We start from the raw sequence: 13112 nt of genomic DNA, 5'->3' as shown, positions 1-13112 counted from the left end.
TGACAGTGCTTAATGTAAGTTTTTTCTATGAGTTTTATCTATTTATTTCTACTGTTGCACTTTGTATCTGATGGTAAAATGTTATAGCTGAATCTTTATCTGTTGATGACGTTCTGTCCTGAATGCTTGCTGATCTATGTGTAACAATGACCCATTAATTTGATGGGTCGATTTTAAGGTTCTTTTACTGGTTTTTAAACTGTTAATCGTCTTCGTCTTCTTATCTTTCAGACATTCTTAATTACTATGAGCCCTCCAGAACCCTCAGGTCCTCTGGGCGGCGACTTTTACAAATACCAAACATTTACACAAAGTTTCACGGTGAGTCCTCTTTTAGTTTTTAGGCTCCACATTTGTGGAACAGTCAGTCAGACGACCTGAGGCCGGCTGAAACTCAAGACCTATCTTTTTACCCTGGTTTTTAATTACATGTGTTTCTTAATGAAATTCATTTAATGAAAGGCATTTACTCTTCTTGTTTTATTTTATTCTCATTTATTTTACTATTACAATTATTTTTACATATGTTTTACTTGTTTAATTATGTTCCTATTATAAACAGCCTTTTCATTTAGTTTTCTTTATTCTGGTTTATTGTTTTGTTTTATAAAGTCTTACATATCTTCATGTTTGCTGCTCCTATTTATTTATTTATTATTTATTTTAAAGATTTTTTTTATTCATTTAGTCATTATTATTATTGTTGTTATTTTATTTAGTTATTTTTTAGCTTTATTTGATCCTTTTTACTTTTAACTTTATTATTTAAACCCTATTTTTTTCCAGTGTTTTCCTTATTGGGATCCTCCATGCCGGGGACTATGCCTGCTCAGTCTGCAGACAGGGCCTTGTCTAGGTGTCGGGGGGCCCCTTTCTGCATCCTGATGGGGTGGCCTGATCCCCAAGATATCACTTCCTCATAGTAGCATGAAGCCTAATATTAGGGACTGGAGTTTATCTGAGGAAAATGGGATTGGGTGGCTTTTGTGTGCTTTTTCTGTATGAGTGTGTGACAGAAATTAATTAGGTGTGTGTTTTTAATTTGGTTAGGTTGTGTACTTAGGTATGTGAAGGCTCATTTTTAATTTTTTTTTATTGGTGTTGAAATTGTTTTAATTTGGTATTTGATTATTGATGCTGTTATGTAAAGCACTTTTTGCTGCCCTGAAGAGCCACCCTCAAGGACCAGAATTCGAAAACCCTGGTTTTAATGCACATCTTCAAACTGGTAAACTGGTAACAAGGATTCCCTCTGGTGGTGAATTAATGAAACACCGAAGATGAATAATCGGGTGGTAAACTCAAGACCGTGCATAGAAACAAGCAGACCATGCAGACCATCATGTCTCATGACATTTGTTTCATGTGATTATTCAGATATCCGAATTTCATTTATGTAAAAGGAAGAGCAGAAAATAACAGCAACAACAGGACACTAGGGTCTTAATGAAGACAAAGAATAAAGTATAAAAGCTTAGCGATGGGTAGTAAAGAAGAGAATGAACAACAAAAGTATCAAAAGTCCAAAACAAAATTTTAAAAGGCTTTAATTTTATGTTAATAATGACAGTAATAAATAATAAATACCATGTCATCAGTTGCTTTAATAATTCATTACCACAGTTTTCTGATGATAAATGTATCAAAACTCCACAATGAGGCAATAATCTGATTTGTAAACTCTGAGACTGTACAGCACCCTTCATGTGTGATCATTTAAATAGTGAATGGTTCCTTGTGTTTACAAATTATACAAAAAACCATTTTGAAACAAATGGATAACCGTGTCCACACTGCTACAATGACATGAGATGCGAGAGGAGGAACAGCTCAGACTGAGTCTGAAACTTCGACTTGTATGACAGACAAAAACTTCTGGCAGTGGTGTCATGACTTGTTTAAAGTCTGAGGAGTTTCAGAGGAAACTCTTTCTGGTTTTCTTCATCCCGATCAACACAAACACATTCTTAGAGAGGGGTTGTAGCTTCTTTATGCATCTTTCAGAGAGTTAATGTGGGCGCAGAGTTTCAGTGCAGGTCCCAGTTTAAGGTTCATGGTGCTGACCAGGTGGTCCTCAGTGAGGAGCAGCAGAGCCTGTCCGTCTATTTCCTGAGAGCGAAACTGCTCAGCTACGTCTGCACCACCTAGAGGGAGGAGAATGGAGGTCAGACTGAACCATGTTGAGTGAATGAATCTGCAGCCCTCATATCTCTCATCTTCACCATGACTGTCCCTCTGTTACTGCTTTTGTACCTAATGGTGATGTAATCGTGATTTGAAACAAAAGCATTATCCACCACGAGCTAAGTGTTTGAAGAACAGATGGTTAGGTTTCATATTTCTGCCTCTTATTTATCTCCTGAGGGAAAATTAAATGTTTTAGGTTTATATTTTCTGCAATTAAATACAAATTAAAGTAAATGACTACTTTTTAAGTTGTTGTTGTTTGTGTTTGGTTTTACATTTTCCTTAATCATTGTGATTTTGAGTCGTAAAACAGGAAGTTGGGATCCAAAACTCAAACCTGCATCAGTGCTGTACCTGGTAGGGAGTTGATATAAGAAAACACCTGCTCCTCGTTCCACTGAGACGGACAGTCGGCATCTTCTTCTCTATCAGAAATAACGATTGTTTCTGTTGTATTCTGCCCTGATTCACGTCCGCGCTCCCTCTCAGCCTGCTTTCGGAGCCTGGTCGTCATGGGAACGAGAGGCTCCTCTTCCTCCTCTTGCTGGTCCTCTTCCTCTACTTGCAGACACAGCCTATTCTTTTCTAGGCCCAATGAACCCTGAGGACAAAGATAATTAGACAATATAAGTGTACGCTGTTTTTAAAGGTTGGACTATTGACAGGAAGTGACCACCACAATAACAAATTAGCTGGTGTATGACCTTTAACCTAGAAGAAAATGGCTTACTTGGAGAAATTGGTTACTATAAATCTTTACAAAGTTGTCAAAAAATAGACCAGTGGTTATTTTTCAAAGATGAAATATGGGTTAAAGATTAATCTGATCATTAAAATAGGAAGAGCATAAAAATGGGCTCATTTTGTGTTATATGCAGCTCCAGCTGAAGGTCATTGCTGGATAATAGAAACTGCATGTACATGCATGCAGTTTGACAAACATGGTGGCCATTGAGAAGAATTTAAGGCATTCTGTGCAGTTTTTCTGCATGAGTTCACAAGCAGAGGGCACCCCAAGAAGCTTTGCTCCTGTCACAGAAAGCAGTGACCCCCATCCCCCAACCCCACCCCTTCTGTGCTGCTGTATCTCCCCCAGTGCTTCATATCAACTGTGTTACCTCACCTGTCTGAGAAACTTTTCTCTGGAGACTCCGTTGACTCTGCTGGGGGGTCGCCCTCTCCTGCCAATAGGCCTGTGTCCCCAGCGCCCTGCTCGCTGCATCACGATACGTCTTGTGCAGCTCACATTGTACCTGTCAAAAAGCCTGAGATTCTAATGCTGAATTTTCCCTTTAAATATTAGTGAGCTGGGTATGTAGGCTTAAAATATGATTCATGAAGCCAAAAAATTGTCAAATATTTGATTTCCTATGTTAAGTAGCTGCAGACAGACAAGCTGTTGATCTGTGTGCCTTATACTGTCCTGTTTGATGCATGGATGATGGTTAGAGGAAAACTAACAGCAATAATTCCACATGTCAGTTTTACTTGATCTACCTGCAGGTTCCTTTGTGTGTGTGTACAATAATAATGATTTTCATGCCAGAAAGGGCATATTAAAGGATCTTTGTCTCAATTTCCACTCCAAAGTATTTGGGAAAAACTACATATTGCCCATTAAGAAACAAAATAATGAAGAAAGACCTCTCTTTAGTTAACATTTGGTTTGCCTGTTCAGGGCCTTTGCATTAAAATGGCAGTGTTCATGAAATCCCCTCCTGGTCTTTGTGGGGTAGGACTATGGTGCTTGCTTGGAGAATATAGATATGCATAATGTGTTGAAGGCAGGACTGCCATTAAACACAATAAATTTGATTCCAACTGGATGACACATGCGTGATTCATAACACTTTTTGATGTCATGTCATGATTTGAAAATAAGCCACCATGCCACCATGAACACACACTCCAGCAAAATCTCAGAGAGTCGTTGTTATCTGTTTTCTGACCACATTTCAGAGGAATGAAACATCTAAATTTAAGGAGCTGCCATAGCCATGCACCAATGAAAGTAAAGTAATTAATAACTTTTTTAATCAGAAATAGTTTAAGTTTTTAATAACTAATTTTGAGAGCAACTTTAAAAAAAACTCAGAAGATTTTGTTAAAATGAAACGTCTGCAAAAAGCAAAATAAAAGTAAGTAAGCATCTTTTAACCAAAGTGGCAGACTTCCTGTTTAGTTCAGCCTGTAGCTCTAGGCCAATCATTTCTTTGATCTGTTGTGAAATTTTTTTGTTTATTTATTTATTTATTTTTACCAAATTCATTTTTATGAGGTACAACTTTGTGGTAGTAGCACATAATAAGCAGCACTGTTGAGCCATTTTACCTTCTTAATGCATGAAACCTCTAAAATATGGTTACATGATAATATGATAATATTGTGGTAGTCTGAAAATATCAAAATATCTGAGCACATCTAGGCAGCTAAAAACTCATCCAGTGGCAAAATAATGTTAAAACTATAACTTAATGAACACTTTTATTTTAACTCACTGGGGTGACTTGTTTACCTTCGGACACATGTCATGGAGCAGAAGCGTTTGGACCGCAGGAAGGTGTGAGCGTAACCTTTGCCTCCACAGTACTCACACAGCAGCACAGCCGACACACTCTCCCTGAGCTCTGCAACTTTAGAGAACCAGCTCTTAGTCACACATATATAGAAATGCACACACCCAAATAGAAAAACACAAACAAAATCCTCACCATCTGCTGCAGGCTCATCATTTTCCATCTCAGAGTCTGTTGAATCTGACTGGTCAGCATCCATGGGACTGTCCTCTGCTGCATCCCCATTAGTTTGTATCACCTGGGATTCAGGAAGTGAGGCCTGTTGTTCTGCTGACAGTGAAGATGGACCCAGCTGCATCTCATGGAACATTAAAAAAAAAGTCAAATCTTTTATATGCACATGAAAAAGCAAAGACAGGTTGGAAATTTTATTGTACAAATGGATGATGGTTGACTTATTGAGAAAGTCTCATGACTTGAGGTTGAACTAAAACGCTGGTTTATCGGTGTGCATACAGCCAACAAAGTTGTGGACGATGTAAAATGTAAAAAACAACCAGAATGAAAATCTAGAGGAACCATTCTGAAATGGATTCTGTTTTATCTATTTGTTCATTTGTTGAGATAATCAGATGAAGCTTTTTGGAATGCTGAAGATTTCTTCCAATTGAAAAATTGTTCGACTTGACATCAGATATCCTACCTACTAATCATCTTTTGAGAATATAAATGTTAAATTATATACAGGTTTTGGAGTAGCATAAACATCCATCCAGTCAACACCTTTTTTTCAAGGAAGGCGTTGCTACTTTCAGAAAGACAATGCCAAAGCAAATTCTGCATAATAACAGCTTGGCTCTGCTGCCTGCCAGCAGTTCAGACTGGACCGCCTGCTGAAAACTGTTGGTGCATTATGACAAAATGTACGAAAAGAGTTCCCCAACCACAGAGCAGTATAAAAACCTATATTAACAGCTTGTTTAAAAAACATAGACTCCTTAAAACTACATTGGTTTGTCAGTTTTTTTAAGAGGATGGTGAGGCAGCACAGTGGTAAACATGCCCCTCCCCCATCTGTTTCTGGCACTATTTGACTTTATGTTGTGTCTGTGCTCCTTTCATTTAAATATAGGCCTCTCAAGCAAAGCATTGCATTTTGTTTTCAAGTTTTATATGGTTTAAGAGACAGAGAAGTAAACCTGAGTGATATGTTCCCATCCTTACCACAAGCTATATTTAATAGCAATTGCACAGTTCTAGTGCCATAAATAGTCAACAAATCTATTTACAAATTAATCTGTGTCTGAAAGCTGCACTCAGTCAAATGCATGTTTAATTTCTGTTTGACTCACACTTGCTTAAACCGACTTCCTAATCCAGTCATACTGCAACTACTGAAGTTGGTAAACACTTAGTGACAGAATAACACATCTGCTGATGTTAAAGAAAAAAAACATAACGTGATAATTTATAGATATTACAGTGTTATTTGGCTAATTTTCCAGTCTTACCCCTTGAAATTAACCAACGAAAAAGGTGCATGTAGTTAACAACGTGGCACTTAATTTAACATAATATACTAAACACTTATTTATAAAGGCTGCTGTCATTTGCAGAACCCAATATTTTAGAGATGCCTGCAGTCTCTTCATCATAATGCATGCATATACAATAACACTTCTATTCACTGGTTGTGACTGGTTGTAAATATTTCTGAGATAGCACCTCCAGGAACATACCGGGAATGGCTCCAAACCCTCTCGGATGACAAAGCCCTCTACGAGGTGTGTGAGGACATGGGATGTCCTGTCAGGGCTTCCTGGGAGGCTAGCTGGGGCAGAGGGGGGCTGGCTGGGGCCTCTTGCTGAAGCTGGGAGGATGGGAGGGAGTAGAGGAGGAGGAGGGTTGCTGCTGCTTATGAAGGTTGTGGTGTGCTGGGGTGACTCCTCCACCTGGGGTGACCTGACCATTGACTGACTGGAAGATGAATCGATCGCTTCTGTTGGATGAAAACATTACAGTTGAGCAAAGCTACATATTTTAACCTCTTCTTGGAGAGAGCCCCTGTACAGAAGGCAGCATGAGATCTGTGCAGTACAGAGGATCTTTGCACACACCAGGAAGCATCAATCCTAATACATAGTATACCAAAATGATGGGAGATCCTCAGCTAAAAGACTACCAAGCACTACCACTCAAACAAAACACAATTTAAACTATACAGGAATGTTAAAAAGAGAACAATGCCGTCCACTTCAGAGCTTCTGCTAATTTCTCCACTTAATGCAAACCAACAAACAAGGAAGATGTCATATGAAAGCAGAGACTCTGCTAATTGTAAAGACATCTGTCTCATTGCTATGGGACAAAAATATCAAGAAGTTAGCAACCAAAGAGTAGCAAACAAAAAAATCACTAAGTAATAAATCGTGTCTTATTTTTGCCATTTTGTGGACAAAGGTTTTATTCCACCTGAAAAAGAAGGAGAAAAAAAACCCTGCTTATGTGTCCTCCTATGAATACCTTTGTTAGAAATTAATCATGAAGTTCATGTTAGTTTACATGAAACTAAAATAGGTTGTATAGTGAAGTATCGACTCTTGCTATGATATACTATCATGGGGTTCACTTATTTCTGGATCCTCTTGGTATAATTAAGGTGAATTTAAGGTGAATTAAACCTGACTCTGACTGTTAATAGAGGTGTCAGTAATCAAAATCATTTGATAGGTTCCTGATATTAACCTGTGTAACACATCTATTAAAACCCCTGTAACGCTGCTCAGGTTTTTTTAGCTTCTACATTTGCACAGCTATTCATCAGAAACTTCTTTTCTAAATTCTAGGTAAACTGGGCTACTATCCTTTGGTTTTCACACAAAGGATGAGATTTCATGAACTCTAGAAGGTTCTACTGTATTACAGGTGAATTTACTCTGACAGTCACTCATATCTTGATTCTGACACTTCTGTAGTAATCCCACATGTCTCAGCTTTCTTATGAGACCAAGCTTATACATACAGCTTATTTTAGTTTATTTTGGCCATTTCATTTCAGACAGAAGGCAGAAAAAATAGGCTCCTGAAGATAAGGTTTATGGCAGTAATTCTGCCTAACTGGAAAACAAAACAGAATTAAACCTTATGTTAATTATTATGGGTACTTATTCAAATAAAGAAGCTTCTAAATATGTCCACTAAGGAAGGTGTGTTGGTAGAAATTGTGTATTTTATAGAAGGATCCCACCAAAATCTATTCCGCTTTCCTACAGCTGCAATCAGTTAGCTGTATGTTTTTCCTTAGAGCTGTTAACAATATCACACACGTGGTTGAAGCTTGTGAGGGGTTTTGAGGTTCGTGAGCCCATATAGGTTCATCATCATTTACCTGCATCATTCTTCTTAGGAGGCCCTGTTAGAGGTGTAGAGGTCCTGTCACTTTGTGGAATTGGAGGATCTTTCTTCTCCTTTGAACTCACTCTGTTCACTTTGCACATTTGCTCCGACTGAAATTCAAACCACAGCAAAATTTGAAACAAACCTGCACATAATCTAAACAAGACATTTCCAAACAACACGTAGTAACTCACAGATGGAGTTCCCTGCTGCCTGACAGGATGCACCTTCAGGTCAACAGCCACCGTCTGAGGAGGCGGCAGGTTCTGGTAAGGCATCTGGACCAGAGCCTCTGCTACGGGCAGCTCCTGTTCTGTGAGCAGCATCTGTCCTGAATTAACTGCCAAAGCCTGGGCAGAGTGGAGGGACAGTCTGTGGAGGGAAGCAGGCAGGTTCTGATTCAGCCTGGGGAGAACCAGTGGAGGAGGAGGAGGTGGAGGCTGATTCTGGTTTTGTGGGAATGAGGTCCGCCGTTGTGGAGCAGCTACCAGAGGAGGAGGCTGAGGCTGAACAGTGGCAGCTGGGACAGAGGTCTGAATGGATGGTGCAAACATGCTGGTGGCAGAAGACGAACAAGAAGGAGAAGAAGAAGACGTCGGTGCTGAGGGGTCATTTCTTGATTGCGATTGAGTACTGGGTGTGGTCAGTCTATTAATAGAGAGTGGAAGAGGGCTGGAGTTGCCATCTTGTGGTGCTATTCTGAGGGCAATGGGCTGTAGCTGCTTTTGGGTGGGAGCTGCTCCTGCTGCTTGCTGGAAAATGAGCTGGTGGTGCGCCACCCGCTGGCCTGGGGGATATGACAGCTGCTGCTTGACAAGAGTGTGGGCGTGAACGGGAGAATAGGCTGGAGAGCAGATGACAAAGAGGAAGATAATCACTCATGTTTAAGTCTAAACTGCTGATTCCTACTTGTGAACCATAATGTTGGAACACAGTGACTCACCTGGAGTTATAACCTGGGGTCCTGAAGCCACTCGAGTGACATCTGGCGGTCCTGTTTCTGCTGAGGTGTCAGTAAGCTGTTTAGTCTTCAATGCACAGATTGTCATCTTAGACAAAGAGGCTGCTGGGGATTGAGCTTGAGACTGGGTGGATGGCTTTAAGATGACACCATGGGCTGTAGTCAGAGCTCCAGGTAAATGGGTGCGTAGACCCAGATTCTGCACCTGGGTATGCAAACAGAGAAAGTTGTATTTAATAGAAACTCTAGTCCATGAAGTGATAAGAGCAGTCAATAACAATAAAGAAATAGAAATAGCAAGATGCTTACCTCTAGCTCACATGTTCAGCACACAACATTAAACTTTACATTTAGGCTCATGCTAAAGGATGTACCTGCTGAGGAATTTGTTTAATGTTATCTTGTGATATCTGTACCTGAGAGGAGGTAGGTAAAGAAGAGCAGGAGGTCACACCAGGGAGATCTGAATGAACTGCACCCACAGTGGCTGCAGGAGTTAGTATCAGCTAACAGGAGAAAAACAGTGATACATCAGAAATTTCATGTTGGGTGATAAAAGGCCGTCATATAGCTAAAATAGTCTATAGAAGTCAGTAACGTGACTTTTTTAAAAGTTTGTACCATCTGAGTTCGAAGGTACATGTGAGCTTGGTTACAATTGGCAGGTCTGTTTCCCAGCAGCATGGCCTGCTGGGATATAGTGGTTGCAGCAGCAGTAGAAGTTTGAGTGCGGCCAATCAGCTGGGCTGCCACTGGAGATGCTGGTAGAGTGATCTGGATTTTTGAGAGAAGCATAATGAAAGTTGTAAAAAGAAAGATGTTGAAGCTGACATTTGTGCTCAAAGTGAGATGTAACACAGAAACTTACTGTGTTTTGGGAAACACCTGCTGGTTGAGCCAAACTGCTGCTGGATGAGGAAGGTGACTGTCTTTGGCAAACTGAAGCCTGAAAAGCATTAAGAACATGTTCTATTTTTTGTATGCGATTCTGCATGATGCACATGAGTCAGAGACACCTGCTGACCTGCTGTATGGTGGCAAGAGCCTGGAGATGGGACGGGTGCTGCTGCTGCTGCAGAGCTGCTGTCTGCAGCATGAAGTGTTGCTGCTGGGCTGCATACATCTGATGGAGATACTGAGCGGCCATGCTTTGAGGTCTGTGGATAGCATGCTGGATCACCTGTTTCATTATAGATACATAAAGCCAAATTAGTTTCAGTAATTTGTCTGCAGCCCAACACAACTATGATTTTTCCACTAGATATTTACAACTTATAATGGAACCAAATAAATAATTTGACTTCACTGAAATACTTTTTTTTGTTGTTGTTCTTTTTATAACATACAACCCTTAGTACAAGATTATAGCCTATTTTTTTTACCTGGACAAAGTGCCACTTAAGTTAAACAGCTCAGAGTCATACAGTCTATTACTTGGCACACACCTCTCAAGGGAGTCAAGCTTTGGAGAGGTCAAATGTTTTGTCTATTACCTGGACTGCCTGTCTGTCTGGTGGTATGATGCTGAGGGTAGTGGAGGGCGCCTGGGTGCATGTGCTGCTGCTGGCAGTAACCGTTGCCATGGTGACAGCTGATGATGTGGCGACTCCAGTTTTATTACAGGCAGCCTTCTTTTCCTCTGGGCTCTTTCTATCCATCTCCCAAATCACACACAGATTTAGCAATGGGGAGGCTGTACGAGGAAGAAATGAATAAGTGATGGTTAAATACCAACATCATCTGGATCAGAATAAAAAACGTGGAGCTTTATCCTCTCCGCAATTTTTTTTTATAAAAGAAAAAAATAAGAAAGAAAGAAACCCTGATTTTCACACGCAATTGTCCTACATCAGTCGATTGGTTTCAAATTTTACCCCCAATTTTCTCTGATCTTTACACACATTTGTCCTTTTTAATATATTTTGCGACATCTTTTATAAATTAAAATAAGTTTTCCTGTTGTTTAAGGTGTACTAATTGCCTTTTCTCTGTAGAGATAACGAGATGACCTATGTCAATTATGTGTGCATGATAGGAAAGGGAATTGAGAATTATTGGCATTTAATCCCTGTTTTAACATCATTCCCTATCTCAAGACAAACAAAATCTCACAAAGTGCCTATTCATGGCTGTTGATGGGTTTGTTTTAAGTTTTATCTTGAGAAAATAGATGTTTTAAAGTAACTTTTGCTAAACAACCTTTAATGCAAAGCTGAATTTAACTACCACTTAACACAAGTTAGAACATAAACTTGGAAAAGCAAATATACACTAAGAATTTTTTTTAATGATTTAAAAATATTGAAGATAAAAAGACAAAGAGCTCCAATACAGGAGGTGTTCTGTCTTAATTTATTTATCTATTTTATATAAATGAGAAATAATTGGTAAAAATATATTGATAATGGTGATTTAATACCTTAAACAATGTACATTTCTTACAATAATCATGACAATGAACAGTCTGCCTACCTTAAGCAGTTTGAATAAGCTATTGATTATTTTTGCTGCAGAGGCGGTTCTGACCAATTAAACGCAGGCAAGATAATTCTCGACAGAAACCTGAACAATAACATTTATTAGCTTAAAAAGGTCTGTCTGTGAACCTTCAAAGAAAGCATCTAAAAAATCTGGGTGTCTTCCATCGGTCCGTCTGCCTCTCTCCGCCTTCACGGCGCATCACCATGCATGCACAATTATTCACCCCCTGTCGGCGTTACCTGCCTGGTACTGATAGAAATTGACCATCGGGAACTGATCATATCCCATCATACTGTCCCACTGATGAAGCCAACTGATGCAACAATATGGTCTAAAATGTGGACTAAAATAATAAAAATCAGACATCAGACGATAGACAGCAGCAGGCTGAAAACCACTCCGTCACAGCACCGCTTGCTGTGCTGGAGGACCTTCCACTAAGGTGGTTCCCGCAGATGCACTGTGCGCGTATTCAGCTTTTTCAGCTTTTATCAATCTAACTAACCAGTATCAAATTTATAGCACTGAAAGGCTTCAATCAGTCACAACCTTGAAAAAAATTGTTAACGAGTATCTTTCCTATAGTAAACCTATATACTGCACATAGTTATTGTCATATTTTACATTTACATATCTATTTTTCTGATGACATTGACTGTTTAGATTTAATATTTAGACGCCACTGTTAAACAAACGGAAACACATTTAAATAATCAAGAATACGAAACAGCAGGTTCCTCTTCAGTTTAATCATGCATGTTTGTAAAATGTCTCATAATATGAAGAAAAACTATTTGAAGCAGATAATAAAAACTACTCTCTATGTGTGGTTAATGTAATAAGTGGAACTATTTCAGTAACTATCAAATAAGTAGCTCAGTTAATAATTAGACTAGGAATGCAAAAGATTACTAATCAAATGATAAGCAACTCAAAATTAAGTTGTGGGCTACTATGCTTTGCTTGTAGACTACATACATATGTAAGGACTCTGAACAGATGCCGGGCATGATACTTTTTAAGTCAATGTCTAGATTTCCAGAACCTGTCCATCGTCTTCTCTGCCTCCGTGCTGCTGTGTTCAACTGTTGTCGGAGATATCTTAGTTACCTGTACACAATATAAATAAAATCTTAGGATTATGTGATTTATATGAAGAGTCTTTCTCGCCCATAGAAATATGCTGCGTGGACAGGGGAACCAGAGCTGCATCTTACAACTGTCTTTTAATAAACTGGATAGATTTAATTCCGTGTTTTGCAGTTGTTAATGTGACCTTATGATTTGCTGAACTAGCTAGCTACATAAAATTAACCCTGTTATTCAAAGCAACAGTCATATTTTCAACAGCCTATGCAATTTCAAAAGCGCAATCGTTTTTGTTCTTTTCTTTAATAATCACAATAACAAGATTTCTCGCTTTCTCAGAATCTTTTTACTTCCTATTCTAACCTAGCAGTACTTAATACTTCAGTGAGGAAAACAAGCTTTTGTTACAAGTCAGTGTGTTCTTATTTTCAATTAAATTAACTTTCGAGAGACGTAACTTCAGGTGTGAAGACAATGTCCGA

General features: G+C 39.1%; 1 protein-coding gene across 6 annotated transcripts; it reads right to left on the bottom strand.

Moving 5' to 3' along the window:
- Positions 1-1529: 1529 nt before the first annotated feature.
- Positions 1530-11929, bottom strand: phc3 (polyhomeotic homolog 3 (Drosophila)). 6 transcript variants are annotated; one of them, XM_041991379.1, is made up of 15 exons: positions 11781-11929; positions 10554-10753; positions 10085-10240; positions 9929-10006; positions 9682-9834; positions 9477-9566; positions 9043-9265; positions 8294-8943; positions 8092-8209; positions 6443-6702; positions 4899-5061; positions 4703-4820; positions 3311-3440; positions 2542-2788; positions 1530-2144 (listed from the first exon to the last, which is right to left on the bottom strand). In XM_041991379.1, exons 1-15 carry the CDS (start codon positions 11905-11907, stop codon positions 1990-1992), a joined length of 2868 nt encoding a protein of 955 aa, XP_041847313.1. In that variant the 5' UTR covers positions 11908-11929; the 3' UTR covers positions 1530-1989. The 6 variants fall into 6 exon arrangements, with proteins under 6 accessions (XP_041847313.1, XP_041847315.1, XP_041847314.1 ...); XM_041991381.1 differs by having other exon boundaries at positions 4703-4814; XM_041991380.1 differs by having other exon boundaries at positions 4899-5055.
- Between the last annotated feature and the right edge of the window lie 1183 nt (positions 11930-13112).

This window comes from Melanotaenia boesemani, chromosome 8 (assembly GCF_017639745.1).
Source record: "Melanotaenia boesemani isolate fMelBoe1 chromosome 8, fMelBoe1.pri, whole genome shotgun sequence".
Lineage (NCBI taxonomy): Eukaryota > Metazoa > Chordata > Actinopteri > Atheriniformes > Melanotaeniidae > Melanotaenia > Melanotaenia boesemani.
Note: the sequence above shows the minus strand (reverse complement) of the source record. Positions and strands in the feature narration are given on the sequence as shown.